This window comes from Drosophila arizonae, chromosome 2 (assembly GCF_054131065.1).
Source record: "Drosophila arizonae isolate 15081-1271.41 chromosome 2, UAZ_ARI_1.0, whole genome shotgun sequence".
Lineage (NCBI taxonomy): Eukaryota > Metazoa > Arthropoda > Insecta > Diptera > Drosophilidae > Drosophila > Drosophila arizonae.
This window is the reverse complement of record NC_142922.1, coordinates 17258434-17276352: the sequence shown is the minus strand read 5'-3', so window position 1 is coordinate 17276352 and position 17919 is coordinate 17258434. Positions and strand designations below refer to the sequence as shown.

At 39.6% G+C, this 17919-nt stretch overlaps 1 protein-coding gene across 18 annotated transcripts in view; it reads left to right on the top strand.

The window, feature by feature from the left end:
- The window catches only part of pum (pumilio), a 203453-nt gene that overhangs the window by 103832 nt on the left and 81702 nt on the right, over positions 1 to 17919 (top strand). For 9 of the 18 annotated variants that reach the window (XM_089476460.1, XM_089476468.1, XM_089476466.1 and 6 more), the window contains one exon: positions 16762 to 16773. The exons of the other annotated variants lie outside the window; for them this stretch is intronic. In XM_089476460.1, coding sequence (XP_089332586.1) covers positions 16762 to 16773 — 12 coding nt within the window. The remainder of the gene's footprint in view (positions 1 to 16761; positions 16774 to 17919) is intronic. 18 annotated transcript variants of the gene reach the window in all.

The window sequence follows — 17919 nt, the reverse complement described above, 5'->3', positions numbered from 1 at the left end:
TAGTTGACCTGTTTCTTTAAAGCTGTAAACGACCACAAAATGCTGAGAGACAGCTGTCACCAGACATTGGCCCGCAAAAGCCAGCAACTTGCCAAGCGTTTCAAGTGTACATCTTTGAATGACTTGTCTAACTGACTGACTGACTGACTGACTGACTGACTGACTGACTGACTAAGTGACAAACTGACTGACTGAGTAGTGATAGACAGACGAGGACTGCATGAGCGTCTGGCTGTCCAACCAGTTGTACAACTTGCAAACTTGAAAACTTTACACAAGTTAAACACTGAAAAGCGCTTCAGGCGACTTGCAAGAGGCTTTTCAATATAATAATAAGAAATATACGCAAAAGAAACAAAAAAATGAATGAATACAAGAAAATGAGAAATCTAAGTAAAACCAGCCACGATTTATGCTTAAGATGCACTGCTGGCGCCTTCTACTCCATCTCCCTCTCTCTCTCTCTCTCTCTTCCTCTCTCTCTCTCTCTCTCCCTCTCTCTCTCTCTCTCTCCCTCTCTCTATACCATTTTCTAAATGTCGTTGAGACAATTTGTTGTTGTTGCTGTTGCTTGTGTCTCTGACTCTTTGGAGCTGTGCCCCTTAGCTTCCGCAATTTGTGTGGTCCCCGTTTTTGTTGCTCTTTTCTCTCTCTTTTTTTTCGGATTTGTTTCAGCAAAGTCCTTGATGGCGGTCCCTACCTTAAGCCGAGCTCCCATTTAAATCTTTGCACAAATCGTCTCATGGGCGCCTTAAGGCCTCTCTTGAGTTACCCTTGCCTGCGCCCACTCGGCTTCTTGTTTCTGCTCCACTGACGCAACTCGAGTGTCTCCACTTGGGCTCCGCTTGCTGGGGCGAGTTTATGCTTTATGCAACTGCAACTGCAACAGCAACAGCAACTGCAATTGCTGCTTGTATAGGGTGTCCACTGTTCCTCCTCCTCCACTTTGGTTATGGCCTTTTGATTTAGCCAACTCTTGACTCCCACTTTTTGCCATGCATCGCTGCAAGCGCATCGCTTGCTTCTTCCACTTCTTTTTCTTCTTTTATTGTTTTTACCCAGATATGTTGCCTTTGCAGAGGCCTAAGCCCGAGTCTGTTTACCGGCAATTAAGCCACGCAACTTTCTATGAAATTAGCGCAACCCATGCTCATGAGTTCAAATGCAATCGAGGCCAATGACAAACTGAGCGCTGCTTTATAAGAGCTGCTTTCTGTTGGCCTTTGTCGACAATGTCTTAGCCTTGGCCAGGGAGAGAGAGGGAGGAGTATCATAATGCTAACATTTTGTCTACTTTTTCTGCTTAAAGCTTCTTCTTAACGTTTCACCTTTCATACTCGCTGACCTGTTTACCGCTAATTCTTTTTATTGCGTCATTCTTTATTATTCTAAGAATTATTATTCGAATATTTAAGTCTATATTTAATTAGTTTGTAAATCTACTACATAGACTACTTCATATTTAATTCCTATTTCATTGTTTATCGCTTTCAAAGCCAAATTTCATTAGACTAAAGTGTAGTCAGCAGTAGTCGAGCAGGTGCTTTCTGAGTTTGTATCTTTATCGCCAAATGTATCTACATATACGAGTACGGCTCTAGCCATGTATCTGATATGCACTTCACAACTTTGGCTTTGCTGCGCTGTCGGGTTTTCCACTTATGTTGCAGTATTTTTTTTTTCTTCTTCTTTCTCTCATTTGTTCTTTCTTTTGCTGATTTCTTTCGGATTCTTTCCCCCTATGCACTCGCATGCGTGTGGTTTTTTTTTCTTTCTCGCGCTGCTGTGAGTTTTTCCTACGTTTTCATAAATTAAAAGTTAATAAAAACCGCAGGTAGCTCTAATTTATTTTTAATATTTATTTTTATGTTCGCAGCGGCGCGGTGCGTGCAAAATTGCAGAATTTCGCTAGCCAATGCAAGCAGAGAGAGGGAGAGAGAGAAAGATAGAGAGAGAGAGAGAGAGAGCGACTGCGATATGTAGCGAAGAGCATAGGCGAGAGGGGGTTCGTTTGTTGCCCCCCTGCGCCCTCTCTTCATTTATATTCATTTTTAATATGGGGTGCAGAGAGTATATTTTTTTCGCTGCCGCTGCGGTGAAAATTGTTCCAAATTAGGTAGCACAACATGTGCGAGTGTGTGTGTGTGTGAAAAAATGTGATTTCTTTCCTTGTTGCTTTAACGAGTTCATGCTCAGTTGCATGTGCAGCTATGTTCGGCATGGGATTGGCTAAAGAATGTTGCAGTTAAAGCGAATTACTCTCAACGTCTTTTTTTCACAGTTAGTTATCTTGAGTTGAGATTTTCTGTTCAGGTGAAAACTGGAGCAGAAGATGCACATGAAATGCAATGAGAGAAAAATAAGGAGGATTTAGCTATAGTCAAGTTGTCAAGTTGAATTAAACAATTGTAGAAATTGTCTATGAAATGTAAATTAGGAAATGAAAGAAAAGTTAGAATTGATGCTCAAGTATGGATTGTAAAAGGCTGTGATATGAGTCAATCTCAGTAATAAATATATCATCAATCATATCTGCATAGAAGTATTAAATATTCTTGCATTATGACTTAAATTGATTGGATTTGAGATTTACCATAATTTATTTACAATTTTCTTGCAACTTTATATCAATGTATATTATTTGAATTATTATTAAACAATAATTGAATATTATATTCTTAATCAGCTTAATTGCTATATAACTGTTTGCTTATTTCAATACCCTTTTAATGTATAAGCAATAAGTAGCTGTGGCTGTGCAGTTTGCCCACTTGACTATCGTTATGGCCGTAAAGTTTCAGCCAAGTTGGCTAAAACCAATTAAATGCACTTGCCAAATGCATTTTGCGGCAGACAAAGAAACTTTTAAGTTTCGCACACACACATACACACACACACACCAACACCTGGCTGGTAATTATTTCCAAATCTTGGAGTCTGGTCTCTGGACCTTGGCTACTTGGCTTGGACCAACTTTAATGAACTTAACTCAATCGCAATTGCAAACGCAATCGTAATTCCAATTCGCAGTCGCAATTTTCACTTTTTCAATTAATTTTCTGTCAACGTTTGCGAAAAAGCAAACTTTTTGCTTTAGTTATGACTTGCTTAGGGGCGTGGCACGTGCTGTAATTGCCTCCAAGGGGGTTAAAGGGTAGCAAATGCCAGAGTTATTAACAACATGTGTTGCCGCCAGCAAAATGTCCAGAACGAATGGATTCTGGATGGGTGGCGGAGATGTTTGGTTGTGGGAGTGGGGGGCAGAGTAGTCTGAGTTTATGGCCCTTTAAGCTGGCTATGAAACTAGCAACGTGCAGCTCGCAATGTGCAACGCGCAACGTGCAACTTGCAAGTTGATTATCTTCTGCTCCCAATTATAAAAAAGCAACAAACTATTTTCTTTCTGCTCTTGCTGTCTTCTGAACTTAAACTCAATTTGTGAGTTGCTTAAGAAAAAAAAAGAAGATGAAGAAAACTCTCAGCTCAAGTCTAAGGAGAATCAGGAGGAAGGTGTCATATTATTGATGGACAGTGGAATTCGGAATGCGTCAAAGAGCATAAGTTATTTGGCATGGAACGGAATGGAATGGAACGAAGTGAAGTGATGCAAACTTGACGCTAAGTGGCGCAAACAAAACTGTAAGAGGAACCAACAGAGCAGCTCGCAAGTTAACTAAAAGCCAAATGGAATTCAAGCGAGAGATTACCAAGAGAACAACAAAAGTTTCGAATCTTATATATACGTAAAAGACAGCAACTAATATTAAGACTTAGTCCGAGACAGTTGGAAGAATGCTGCTTATAAAGAATTTATGGAATTTCAAATTATATATCCGCAGTTAAACAAAACTTCCAACTCTAGCTCTTGCACTTGAAATATTTGTGTTTGGTTTTTTCGTACTGCATTCCTAATTATCAGACATCTGAAATATTCATACGCTTTCGCGGCAGTATTTCCTATTCAACGTGATTTAATATGACCCTGAAAACAGTGTTTCAAGTCAGTTGGCTTCAGTGTTCAAATTGAAGAGTTGTGCAAGGGGGGTGACACATGAATGATATAAAGTGACAGCCAAACAGTTAAGAGAGACAGCGATACGAAGGGGGAGACAGAGTAAGTGAGGGAGGGAACCAGAATGTGAGCGGAAACTTTAGAATAAATAATGAGGCAAAACTTGGGAGCTCAGCTGCAAATTAGGTTAATTAAAAACCGCTCGAGGACCCTCTGAGTCTCTCGCTCTCTCCCAACTCTCACGTAAGTCACACTTGGAATCTCTTTTTGCCACCTTCTTCCGAACCAAGAAAAAAAAAAAAAAATGAAAATTGGCAAACAAAATATTAAAAGCGGAGGAAACTGAATGAAAAAAAAAAAGAAAGGAAAGCGACAACGAAAAGTGCGTCACAAACTTTTTCAATTAAAGTTAATTTTGTTCTTGTTGTAGCTTCGCTTCGGTTTTTTTCGGGCGCATTTCCTGCTTTAAGCGTTGTCAAAAAAGCGTCACAAATTGAATTTTGATCGATATATAATGCATAGATGGCGCGTTGAAAGGGGCGAAGAGTGGACGGGCGAATGGGCGCAGATGTCAAGCATCAGAGTGGGTGCACATAGCAAAATGACAGCAAATTAGCAGGCAAGAAAGGTCAAACCAAGTGTCTGATGAAGGAGACGGCAGCAGAGTCTTAAGCAGAAAACGAGATGAAAGCCCGATGTCAGTGCCATAATGAAGAGGAATTTATATCTAAAAAGATGTTCAATAAAGACGGCCATTGATGTGAAAATAAGTAATGCATAGTAAAGAAAATATATTTTAAAAAGGAGCTGTCTGTCTGTCTGTTAATTTACGTTCAGTATTAGTCTGGAATGCTAGAAACATATGTATAAATCAGGTGTCATTTGATATTTATTTATATATCGAATGATAAAGGAATTGCCAATTGTTTATAGCTAATAGGTAGGTAACAGAGGAGCTAGTAGAATAGGAGTTGATAAATAGGAGTTGATAGATAGGAGTTGGTAGACAAATACTAAATACCAGATACTAGAGAGTACAGATACTAGATACTAGATACTAGATACTAGATACTAGATACTAGATACTAGATAATAGATACTATATACTAGATACTAGATACTAGATACTAGATACTAGATACTAGATACTAGATACTAGATACTAGATACTAGATACTAGATACTAGATACTAGATACTAGATACTAGATACTAGATACTAGATACTAGATACTATATACTAGATACTAGATAATAGATAATAGATAATAGATCCAATTATATAGCAGTACATATATATTGTATTAATTAATTATTAGGCCTAATACTTAATCAACGACTATTCGGCCTCACAGCTTACACCATAACTCTAGGTAAATTCGTTATATGCTCCGGCCAAGCCCCAGGGTACAATGCTTCCTTCATGTGCTGGCTGCGTTTGCATTTCTACCATCTATCAGCTACTCACCTAAGCACACACAATTCCTCCTCCTCGGTGTCTGCCCGCCGCGTGCTCTCACGTATTTACTGGCAGAGCACTTCAAAACAAAAACGCAAAAATTCCGCTGGGAAACAGACCGGCTGTTTTATGCGCCTCGTTGCGCTGCCACACCTCCCCGACCCGTGCCGTCCGCCGCCCACCAATTGCGCACCTCATTTGCCTCCTGCTCTTAGCTCTTAGCGCCCACTTCACTTCATAGAATGTTTGACACATAAAACGCAGCGCCACGCCCCTGTGCAGCATGTCGCCCCCCTTATTGCTGTATGCCCCATGTCAATCGCACAATTGGGCCCAGTTCCTTTTTGTTGTTGCTGCTTCTGTCTCTGGCATATTGTAAAACATGTTGCACATTAAACAAATCGGTGATAAAAAAAATAAAAGGGAAAAGTAGTGGGAAAAAAATCTTGTAAAATAGAAAATTCACGCGCAAGTTTATTGAACCACAGAGAGACAGCTATTGGATAGAGAAGGATAGCTGAGGGAGAGGAAGAGATGAGGACAGTGGAAACCCCAGCAAATATCAATTCAACACCCAACACCCAACCCCGTCCCCATCCCTCTGCCGTCGCCCATTTATAACCCCATCGCCCGCACAAGTATCGCAGTGTTAAGTACACACATCAAAATATTTGAATGAAAAGTAAGCAAAGTAGCAGCCGCCGCTGCCGCCAACATCTTCCTTATCCCATTCAGCCTCAGCTATGCGTCTGCCCAAATATATTTCCCTCTCTCGCTCTCTCTCTCACTCTATCTATCTGTGGCTCTCATTCTCTCTGGGAATCTCCTCTACATGTTTCGTTTGGCATAAACATTTGAAACCCCATTTTGCTGTAGACTATTTTTTGCCGCTTTCATCAAATACTGGGCATCATTTCACTTGAATTTCAGTTCCAATCCAAAAACTGCCTGACTGCCCCTGGCACATGTCGCTGGCCCCGCGCATACCCAGTATCCCAGTCTCGGCCCTAGCCAGCCTCCCCCTACCCCCTCTCCCCGTCTTCCTCCTGCCTTGTCTGTGGCGCTCTATTTGCTGCCGCTGTGTTGCATTCGGCGCTCTGCTGCATATAAAATCGATAATTTTCTGCTCAAATGTGCAGAAAATTACGTTGATGCTGGGCATATTTATTATATATATTTCTCCCATATGTCTCGTACACCCTATTTGATATTATTCGTTCGTTTCGGGTATTTCACCAGCTAAAGTTCGAAATTTAATTTTGGTTTATGGTTTCTTTTTTGTTTTGTTTTATGGGTTTTCAGGGTAGAAAGTGTAGGCGTCGTAAGCGTTCTATATAAAGAAATTTTATTACAAATGAAAAGAAATGAATAGTGGGTTACCTTTAAATAAAAATCAAGCTTAAGAAACATGATGTGACAGTTGATAGATATGATAGTTATTTCTCAGTTTAGACCATCATAAAAATCTGATAAAAATTCTCAATATACCATTAAAATAAAAATTTACACAATTGCTGCTGCTTGATTCATGATCCATATATCGAATATAGCGAATCGAAAAGCCATTAGGAATTTCTTTGACTTGGCGCGAATATCGTCAAATAGAATAAAATCTAATAAACAAATTATTCAATAATAATAACAGCAAAAAAAAAAAAAGAGTAAAAAAATGTTTGTCATAATCTTGTTTCAGTTTCCGATGCTCTGTTCCATTTATTTTATTTGTTTTTTAATCGATTTTTTGTATTATTATTTCTGTTGTCATCTCAAATAGCATTTTTGTGCTTTCTTTATAACATATTTAAAAGTATTTCGTGTGTGGTAGCCCGCATGTCAATGACCCAGGGCAATGTGTGCCGGAATGAGCTTAAAAAAAGAGAAGAAATGTGGCCAAGACAACTGAATAAAGTCAGGCCACAGGCGACGGCGCAGAAGGAGGCGGGGGAGAGGGGCAGCACAAGCAGCCGCAGCAGCAGCTGTTGACTTTAAGTTCTGTGGCTCATATCATTTGAATATTTCTCAATCTCTGTTTGTGTCGCTCCTCCAACGCCTTCTTAACCTTATGTCTACATTATATTATATTTTTGTGTTTTCATGTGTGAAGATTACGAGCGGTCCGCATACTTTTCAAAGTGCCTGTGGCCAAGCGGCGAACAGTCACTAAGTCAATTGTCAACACTTGAAATATATTTTAAACTTGTTTTTTCTCTCATTCGTCTGGCCTCTCCCTCTCCCGCTGTCACTTACGATTTTTGACAAATTTATAACTGGTTTTATATATTTCTTTTCTTGGCTACTTTTCTTATATGCGGGGTCAAATCTTTAATGCGGTTTCATTAAAAGTTGATTGCACTTAAAATAAGATTATTCGTACTGATCGGCGAGGTCAAAAGTGCAATTAAGCGTGAAATATTTATGGGCTGTGTGCATAAATGAATATAATAAAATTTAGATCTTAATAAGAAGGTAAAGCGAGTACATGAGTAAATTAGAATTGTCAAGATTTAAATGGAATAGCGAGCAGATTAAAGATGAAATATGGATGAAAAAATCGTTAACACAATTATTTCAGAGAATAATATGTAAACTTTTAGCTGTTAGACAGTTTTTTTTTGCACTTGATTGTTTTTTGCTTTAACAGGTATTTCTTTATAAATGTTTTTTTTTTTTGTTTTTTTTTTTTTTTTTTACTAAATATGGGAACATAAATTACAAATACAGTAAGTAGTAAAACATTGAAATAATAATTCAGTTATGAAATTAAAATCAATCTACATTAAATTTTATTTAGAACAATGCCCAGAGCTATGATAAAGTACCATGGCAATGGTTATTTCACTTTTTTCCTCGTAAACCAAGTCCGAATGTAATCAGCACTCGACCTCATTATGCTAAATGATGAGACGACTGTCAACTGCAGTCGCTGACTCTGCAGCCTCCCCTTAGATATTTGTCCAAATTACTCAGTAAAGCATTGGGTCATGTCATAATCCCCCAGATAACCCAAAAAAACTATGGGCAAAAAGCAAGAGCAAGGGAAAAAAAAATGTAAATAATTACAAATATTGTATTTTCCATTATTTTAATTAGTGAAATATGTAATGCACTTTGTACAATGCGGTGTGGATTGCTGCAAACTCTTTATGTAAGAGAGATAGAGAGAGAAAAGGAATGGGGGCGGTAGAGATAGAGAGAGAGAGAGATGGGTAGAGCCGCAAATACAAAAGAGGAATAAGAATGAGCCGCAATAAAGTGGAAGTGGAAACATTTCCGGCTGCCGCAAAACTGTTTCCTGGCCAACGATAAAATACATTTTTATGCCAAAGCCAATGTACGTGTGTGTGTGTGAATGTGAATGTATATATGTATCATAAGTGGGTGGGTGGACTGGCTGGTTTAAGGGTCGTTAGAAACGGAGCTGTTAATTTGCGCTTTAGAGTTGAAAATGCTGCGATCTGCGTATCTAAAAAGCCGCAGCATTTGCAAATATATGTATGTATATACATATAGATGTACATATATAAAATACACTTGATTTTTTTCAAATTGTCTACTCTTAAATTGAAATTAACGAGGCGTAAATTTCACTGGTTAGACCCAAGCCGAAATAACAGAAAAAGGATGCGAAATAGAAACGAAATAAAACTCTTGCTTTAATTGGGCGCTAAGTGCAAAGAAGAGCGTAATAGATTTTTTTTTAAAAATAAGGGATACGACGATAAGTTCACAACTTTCCAATGCTCTTAATGAAAAATATACATACCTTAGATATGTTTTAGTGCAGATGTTGTAAACATTCAAAACTTTTGCTGTAAAAAATATGTAATCTCTACTTATATAACTGAATAGTTGTGTGGCTTAGAAGATAAAAAGGTGGCCAAATAATTTTAGAATTTATAATGTATTCTATATTAATTATTAATTGATTATGACAGTTGGCTAATTGATATTTAGGAATAAGCTAAAGTTATCCCAGCAGCTGAGATTTTTTATAAAAATAATTACAAATTACATATTTGGTTAACAAGCTAAAATACCCGCATTGGGTTAGAGTATTTACAAATGTTTTGGGTTCTTTTAGATGAACGCCTTAAAAGAAGAGCCCGTATCGAAATAGAGAGACAGAGGGAGAGAGAGAGAGAGAGGATGAAAGATAGAGGGAAAGGGAGAGCGACTAGTAACAGCTCGTCGTGAGCTGTCAGTAAGAATTATTATGCTTGTAATGCAATGCTCAGACAGAGGCGGCTAGAGGCGTGGCTATAGAGCATGTCACACCCACACGAGTGGGACGATGCCGCTGTGGAAATAAAAAGCCGTAAGGATTTATCACTGTGGCATCTTTGGTATCTATGGCGAGCCAAGTAACAGAGGAGAGTGAAGGGCAGACACCGAACCAGACCCAGACCCAGACCCAGGCCCAAGCTGAGGCAGACACATTTCATGCTAACAAGCTGGCTCAAGAGCTGGCTGGCATGCATTGCATGCAACTTACTTACCTTGCCAGCAGAGAGGGAGAGAGAGATGCTCAAGAGAGAAAGAGAGAGATGGTGAGAGGGAGATGTGGGGGGTTAACTGATGCAGGAGGCTGCTTAAAATGCTTTGCCCTGGCGGCAGCCGTCGTAGCATATGTAAAAGGTATTATGGCTAAAAGCAAAAATATTGCATTCGACAGCGCAATTTGTTAGCCATTTGAATGATGTCGATGTGTGGTGCTGGGTGGTGCACTTCAGCAAAAGGCCAACTAAACTGATAACGACAGCCACCTAAAGTGAGTTTAGCATTTGTGTGATTCGATTGTGGCTGTGTATATATATCTACATAAATCTCTCTCTCTCTCTCTATATATATATATATATATATATATATACATATCTGGCAGATGTGCATATGTTGTCTATAGAGATTGCGCTGCTCAAGTTAATTGCAACTAGTTGTTGCTGCTCTTGCCCACTGACAGCGTATGCAAATGCCACATAATGGTGCAGTCTCTGTGTGGCAAGTACGACAATTGACAGCTACATGGGCCACGTCTTATATAGGGATTCTGGCTTAGCGAAAGACACAAAATAATCTCACGAGTGCGTGTCAAGAAGTCTCAAGCGCGTCGTATGCTTAAGTAAATTCTAATGTAAATGTTACTGTTGCCGTCTCAAAGAGCTCTACGGGCTGTTGAGTGTCGATTAAAGCGAATTTTAGATTTATTTAGCAACATTTTTAAGCGGAAGTAAATCGACAATTAAAATGCGGCAAGCAAATTAACTTGAATTCTTGATCGCAGTGCCAGTCCATCAAGTAAATTTCATTCTTAATAAATGAACAGCCTGCAGCGACAATTGAATGTAGCCCAGCCACGCCCACTTTCCAAACTTACCGCCTTATAATATTAATTATATTCCGAGTTTACAGTTTAGTGCCCGAAAAGTGTTCAACTGCAACTGCTCAACTCGGATTACAATTTATGCCAAACAAATTTTCAGCAAATTGCCAAACTGCGCCATCCATCGCCCACCGCCCCAAGCCTTCGTCCTCGCCCTCGCCCTCGCCCTCGCCCAGCGCCTTCAACTGGCTTCACAAAGGCCAGCAAACTGATATGCAAAGTTTTTTGCTCATTTTGCGCCTTGGCTCTTTAGGGATTATGAATGCGAACGAAAATTTACCAGCCGTTAGATGCTAGGTGCCAGCAGGGGGCTAAGGGTAGAGTGTAGAGGGTTGAAGGTTGATGGTTGATGGGTAGCAGCAGTGGCAGCAGTGGCAGCAGTGGGGCAGGGGCTTGGCTTAGGGCGTTTGCCAGTGTTCGACTCGCGCTCGGCTCTCTCTTATTACTTGAATGATGAAGTAGCTGTGCGCATAATTTGCTTAAATAATTTGCAAGCACAAAGCGCTTCCGAGGACTTGGCACTATAGAATACCCTGTAGCGTTTGTGTGGTGTGCGAAAAAGCCTATTAACTAGTGGGGTGGAGACTGTAGTCACAGAAACTGTAAGGTTAAAACAGTGCAGGATAAAACTTGTTTAAAGCAGTAAATATTTACTGCTGATGCTTAGTTTGGCAAAGGCCTAAAATGAAAATACCATCGGCAGGGTAACTTTTAGTTGAACTCTACTTCGGGGTTCTGTTTTTTTGTGTTTTTTATTTGATTTTCTGGGCTGGAAATGGAAATGTTTTGTATGCGGCGGAAATGCGCTGTGCAATTTAACAGTTTCGCACGAGCAATTGCAATTGAAAATGTTAATTGCTGTTGCCGCCCTTTGTGGCACACATACACACACACAGGCACACACACATATGGCTTAGAACTGCAACTGGGTTAACAGTCTAGTCTGATGTGTTAAGAATAATAATAATGAGGAATGGGAATAATCACAATGGGAATGGGAGATGGGAATGTGTATGGCTAACTCTCTGTAGCACAAGAGAAAGAGACGGAAAATAGAAAATGCATTGCCAGAGTTGTGCATGAGGGGGAGGAGAGACGACGAGACACGCATTACCAAATGCTGAATGTGGGTGAAAGTTGGCCATGGCTAATGCAATGAGCATTTGAATTTCATGGCATTGCGAGTCAGTTAACTCGGCTCATATAATAATTATGACAATTTCACCTGACTGACACACTTTTCTTTCTGTGAGATATCTTACTGCGTGTCTCTGTCAGCTTATCTAGCTGCGAGATACTTTTCTGACAGCCAAGTGTCACAAGCTACTTAAGACATGAATTCATGAACTCGCCGAGTTTCATTTAAATTTTTAAGCATTCCAAAATGTTTAGGAATTATTTACAGCAAAGTTAGTATTGAGTTTGTCGCAGAGCGATATTGCTATATCACAACTGAAATAATCCGACCTCCTTCTCCTCCTGCTCCTCTAGCTACGAGCTGTGTTAACCCCTTTGCCCATCAACTTGATATGCATGGCAAATGAGCGGCTTTTGGATGCGCCTGACAAGCGTGTAATCTCTACATAAGTGAAAAAAAAAGAACAGAAACTGGCAAAATGAAAAAGAAAATGTGTGTGGCGAGGGTTGCCATCCTGTTGCCGCATTGCCCTCGAGTCATTCACGTGGCTGCAACACGTGCCGCGCTCGCTATCAGCTGGCACACAGGCGAGCCTCGAAACTGCGGGGCGTTGCCTGTCAACATGTGTGACAGACGCCGCATGTCATCAACAAAAGAAGACAGATAATATGAAGAGTGAGAGAGAGAGAGAGAGTGTGTGTGTGTGTGAGAGAGAGAGAGTTTTTGTGCGACAGAGGAGGGAATTCAGGAAATTACTTTTGCCTGTGCTTCAAGCAGAAACTAGCTAAAACGCAGTCTAAGATACACTCGCACATACATACATCTGTGTATGTGTGCAACTATCTGGCATTTGTCACGTGCCATTTTCTGTTTGTTTACTTAAATGCCTGGACAACCCTAAGCGGCACCCCTCGCTCCAAAGCACCCCCTGCACTGCCTTCAAGTTTGACAAATAGTTGAACGCTGAGATACTTTTGCGCCTTTGCTTTGGCGTTTGCCGGCTGCACAGCTGTGAAACATTTCCTGTGGTCATGTTTGCGTTCACACACACACGCACACGAGAGAGGGGGTGTGGCAGAAAAAAAAACATGTGTGTGAAATCACTTCAAGCCAACACTCGGCGCTCTCTCTCGGCACACGTATCTGTTCGATACAAAACATATGATGCTGCGCGTTCCATGTTTCCTTCCACACCCACACACACACCCACACACACACAATTTATATAATGATGTCGCACTTTTGCTGTGCCACACATTGGGAATATCAATTTTGTATGTGTGTATTCGTTGTTGTTGTTGTTGTATTGGCAATAACTATTTATTATATACGTAGCTATGCTACAATGTATTTGTATGTATTTTATTTTTATTTTTTTGCTAGCGCTGTCTTTTATTTTGTGGCCTTTTTTTTTGCGCTACTCTAAAATGCAATTTTATAGCTGTCAGGGGAATTTAACGCCAAGCGCGAGAATGCAGGCACTTGCCTCCCTGTGGCCCCTACTGGCCCCCCCCGCGAGACCCAGCCCGCCTCGTGTCACGTTGTGCCTGCCACGCCTTGTCCTGTGCTTTGCTTGTCTTTGTTTAGCTACGTTGCGCTACTTTTTGGCTAACGATGAAGTGTCAAGATACATTTTGTTGTCGCTGCTGCTGCTGCTGCTCCTCCTGCCGCCTAGCCATTGTTTTTGTGCTGCACGAGAAGGAAAGGGTATGTAGCTGCATGCCACTACGACACTTGCATAGGGAAACGATTTTCTGATATATATCCCTCTCTCTCTCTTTTTCTGGTCGTTTTTTTTTTGCGCTTTTATGCATTGCGTGCAAAGCGTAAACAAAAGGGCCAAATCGCCAAATAGAGAATAGAGTCAGCCCTTGCCCCACACCTCCCTAAATTCATGGGGAATACTTCCCGCTGCGTGTGCACATAATAAAGCTAAGTAAATTGATGGTCTTTGCGCCGAAACTGACAAGTTGCAATAACAACAACAACAACAACAATAACAACAACGACAATAACAACAATGGCAACAAAAGTTTCGATGGTCATATTAGATAGAAGCTCCCAACTGGACAGAGACAAAGGGAGAGCGACAGAGTGAGAGAGAAGGAAAGAAAAAAGAGTGACTACGTATTGAATAGATTCTGTTGCCATATTTGCCATATTGTTGGCCAACAGAACAAAACAAAGTACAAATATATATGAGAGAGAGAGAGGAACTGAACTAAAGTTAGATAGATAGATGGTCAGATAGGTTCTGGGGTTAGATAGCTGCCTCGAATAGATGAATGACTGTTTCGGTCATATAGAATGTATGCCAGTCATTTATCATGCCAACGGAAGGCGAAAGGCTCATATGTCTGCCGAGAGACAGCAAGTACATATGCATGCTGCGGGCCAAAGGTAAATAGTGGAAAATATTACAAAGAAAGTCAAATGTTAGAACTAGTCGAGAGTACTTAAGAAACCTGCATAATGCACTCAAGACAATGAGAATTAAATAACGGCAGTTAAGTAAGAACCCCGACTTCTAGAAGTGTGGTAAATTAATATTGCTTAATATAATAAAAGATAAAGAACCAACTAATAGAATATGATTAAGCATAGAATATGATTAGCTTGGTTCGGACAGATTTGAATCAGTTCTGAAAAATCCATTTTCCATATATCCAGGAGAGCAGCGAAAGAATAGAGCCTTATTTAAGAGTCTTATATTAAAAGTAATCGTATTGATTTTATTATTAATTTTTTTTTTCATGCAGCTAGACAAGCTTTCGATTGCCATAGTTCCATAATCTATAAAAAGCATCCCCTAAGCCCAAGTTAAATTCCAATCAACCCTCTTTCTACCTCGACATTAGCTTTGCTGCTTGTTGTGCGTTCTGTTCAAGGCCAAGTGCTTAGCCCTGCCCATTAGCTGAGATAGAGTCACCCACCCACCCACAGAGTAATACAAACAGCTGGCAACTTATGGGCAGCCAGCAGTTCCCTTGCTTTTGCTGCTTTTGCATCAACATAAATCAACCGCATAAACGTAATTAAAACATAAACAAAACCAAAAACAGAAAAGAAAAACAACAAAGAATAAAAAAGAGAAATTCACAGATGTGCTATAAACTCTTGCTGTTGTTGTTGTTGTTGCTATGGTCTGTTAGTATATATTTGCGCAGGGGCTGCGCCAAAATAAACACTAATTACAAATCGAAATCCCTTTAAAAACATGTGAACCACTGCACTTTGAAGTTAAAAATAAAATAATTTCTTCAATATTGAACGGAAAAAACTCGCGTATCACAAAATATGTGAAAATTTCCATAAAAATTGTTGGAAGTTAAAGTAAATTCGATGTTGCTGCTACTTGCATTGTCAGACGGCGATGCAGCATGAAAATGAAATTTAATTTAATTTTGCGTTAAATTCAGCAAAAGTGAAATGCCAGAAATCAAAGGGTTCAAAGGGTAGCATTTAGTGTGGGGTGTAAGTGGGCGTGGCCGGCGCTTGGGGCATCGCATGGTCAGCGTCAACGACAGCAGCCGAGGCATAAATAAATGAATACGAAAAAGATGAAAAAAACTAACTCTGAAAATGCGACACATAACAAAAAAAAAAAAAAAAAAAAAAAAAAAGAGAGAGAGAGAGAGAGCAACCGAATCGAGCTGGGAAAAGTGTTCCCTTTATATTTTAGGGCTGCGGGAGGTGTGTGAATGTCCTTCTCGTGTGTATTTGAAGCTGGGAGCGGAGCGGACCCAGAGGCGCCAAGGATGTGTCCTGTACATGTAAATGATATTTTTCGAGTGGCCGCCAGTCAAACGCAGGCAATGAAAGCGGAACAGTACGAAAACCCTTAAAACCCCAAAAAATAAAAAATAAATCCCACCACCCTAGTCGCACTTTGTGGTCAAAAGGCCAGGGGCCTGAAATCTGTGCGTGTGTTTGTATGTGTGTGTGTGTTTAAGCCGCTTTGCCTCGCCAGCCAATTGGCCTGGCTTTGTCTCTCTTTCTTGTCTTTTATAGACATTTTAAATATTTGATATTCCTGGATTTTCTGCATTTTACAAGCCATGAATTTTTTAATAACCCAACAACGGCAAAAAACCGCGAGTGACAATTTTCGGCGCACGAATCGCGTCAATATTTATGAGGCTACGCGACGCGAACAGCAGTTGACCCGCTGCATGATATAACAACGCCCCATGGCCCCCTAAAAGCCAAAGCGCCCCTCCGTCCGCTTGATGCCCTGTTTTGGTTTCTGTGTCGCAGTTGGCCTTTGTTTTTGAAAAGAGGCCTCGTGATTTATGAACAGCGCTTTTGATGCGGATTTTTCGGTCGTCCCCTGTGGCTTAACTAGTTTGCCAGGCTCGCGCCGAAAGCCAAAGCCAAAGCTGAAGCAAAAGCCATAGCCATAGCCATAGCCCCATAGCCTTTGTTTGCCTCACAGAGAGTGTCTATCATAGTGGAGCTGTCAGCAATGGCTTTCAATTTAATAAGACTGCTAGTCGAATGCGTGTCAAAAGCCAGCTTTACCCCCAAAATCTTTGATAAAGTGTTACACAGATTCACAAGAAAAGCTAATCTCTATTAACAAAATTGTATTGTAAAACCTATCTTTTCTTAAATAACTCTTTTTGAATAGAATTGAAAAGTCTTTGGCCTTTCTGTTTTCTGAAAACTAATCATAAAATATTCTGAATTTTATTGATAGTATCTTGATTATATAAATTCATATTACTAATTCTTTTTTCTCTCCCTCTCTCTCTCTCTCTCTCGTTCTCTTTGCAGGTAGGTGACAATGTACGTAAACTATTTGAGCAGATCGTAAACAAAAGCCAACGATATTTGTTTACACACAACGGTATATTTAGATTCCTCCACACTCATTTTATCTAAACACACGCAGTTAATGGAGGTCTTTGTTGTTGGTAAATCGTGTGCATGAATTTTCGCACATGGCTCCATGCTTTATTTACTAACCCCAAATTCTGTGTTATATAATAATGAAAATCGTATCGGGTATTTCGAGCACTAAACAAATCTCTAGATGGTCATCCGTTTGCGTCATTAGGTCAGAGTGGGGCCCCAACTCAGATTAGCAATTAGAAAACCATTTTGCTTGGATAACACTTTATTTCAGCTGGCAGTCCATTAAATACACTAGGAAAATAAAACATTAAAAATAATAAAAAACCAGCCAAAACAGGGAAACAAACAAAATATGGGCCAAGTAGCTGGCAAGCAGGTGAGCTAGACAATTTGGATAGCTGAGTGAATTTGATCATAAATTGTATTGGGCATTAATTAGTGACTCTTCTTGATTGCCGATATCAACAAATCAAGTCTTTATATATATGATGTTGTATTTATTAATATGTATAGTATTCTATTTTAATTTGTCCGAGTTAGTCATCAGTTTGTTGGTTGACTCTTTTGGATTGCGTTTATTTTTAAGAGCGCCAGTAAACTGAAGAATTTATTAGACTAGACGGCGATTACGTATTTGCTATGAGTAACACAACAATTTCATATATATGTTTTATATATATTTCGATGGCAATTATATATGTTTCACCTAACCCTAACATAAATTTGCATAACTGGCTCAAAAATGTTTTCAAAGTGCTCTTAAAAAGTGCATAAAGAATTATTTTAGGGCATTAAACCGAGTTTACTAATTTAATTACATATATATTCACAATTTTGGTTATTTTTTAAACAGGTCTGACAGCCTTAGTCTAAGAATTTTTGTTGCTTTTCGCATACCAAAATATATATAATATATATATTAAAATAAAACAATACGAGAAGCGTGTCAGTGCAAAACTTATCAAAATAAAAAAGAAAAGTATATTCGGCATTCTGACAGAATGGAATAATTAAATTAAAATGTCAAACGATTTGCACAGCGAATTTGTGATATGTTTATACATTCTAGAATTTCGC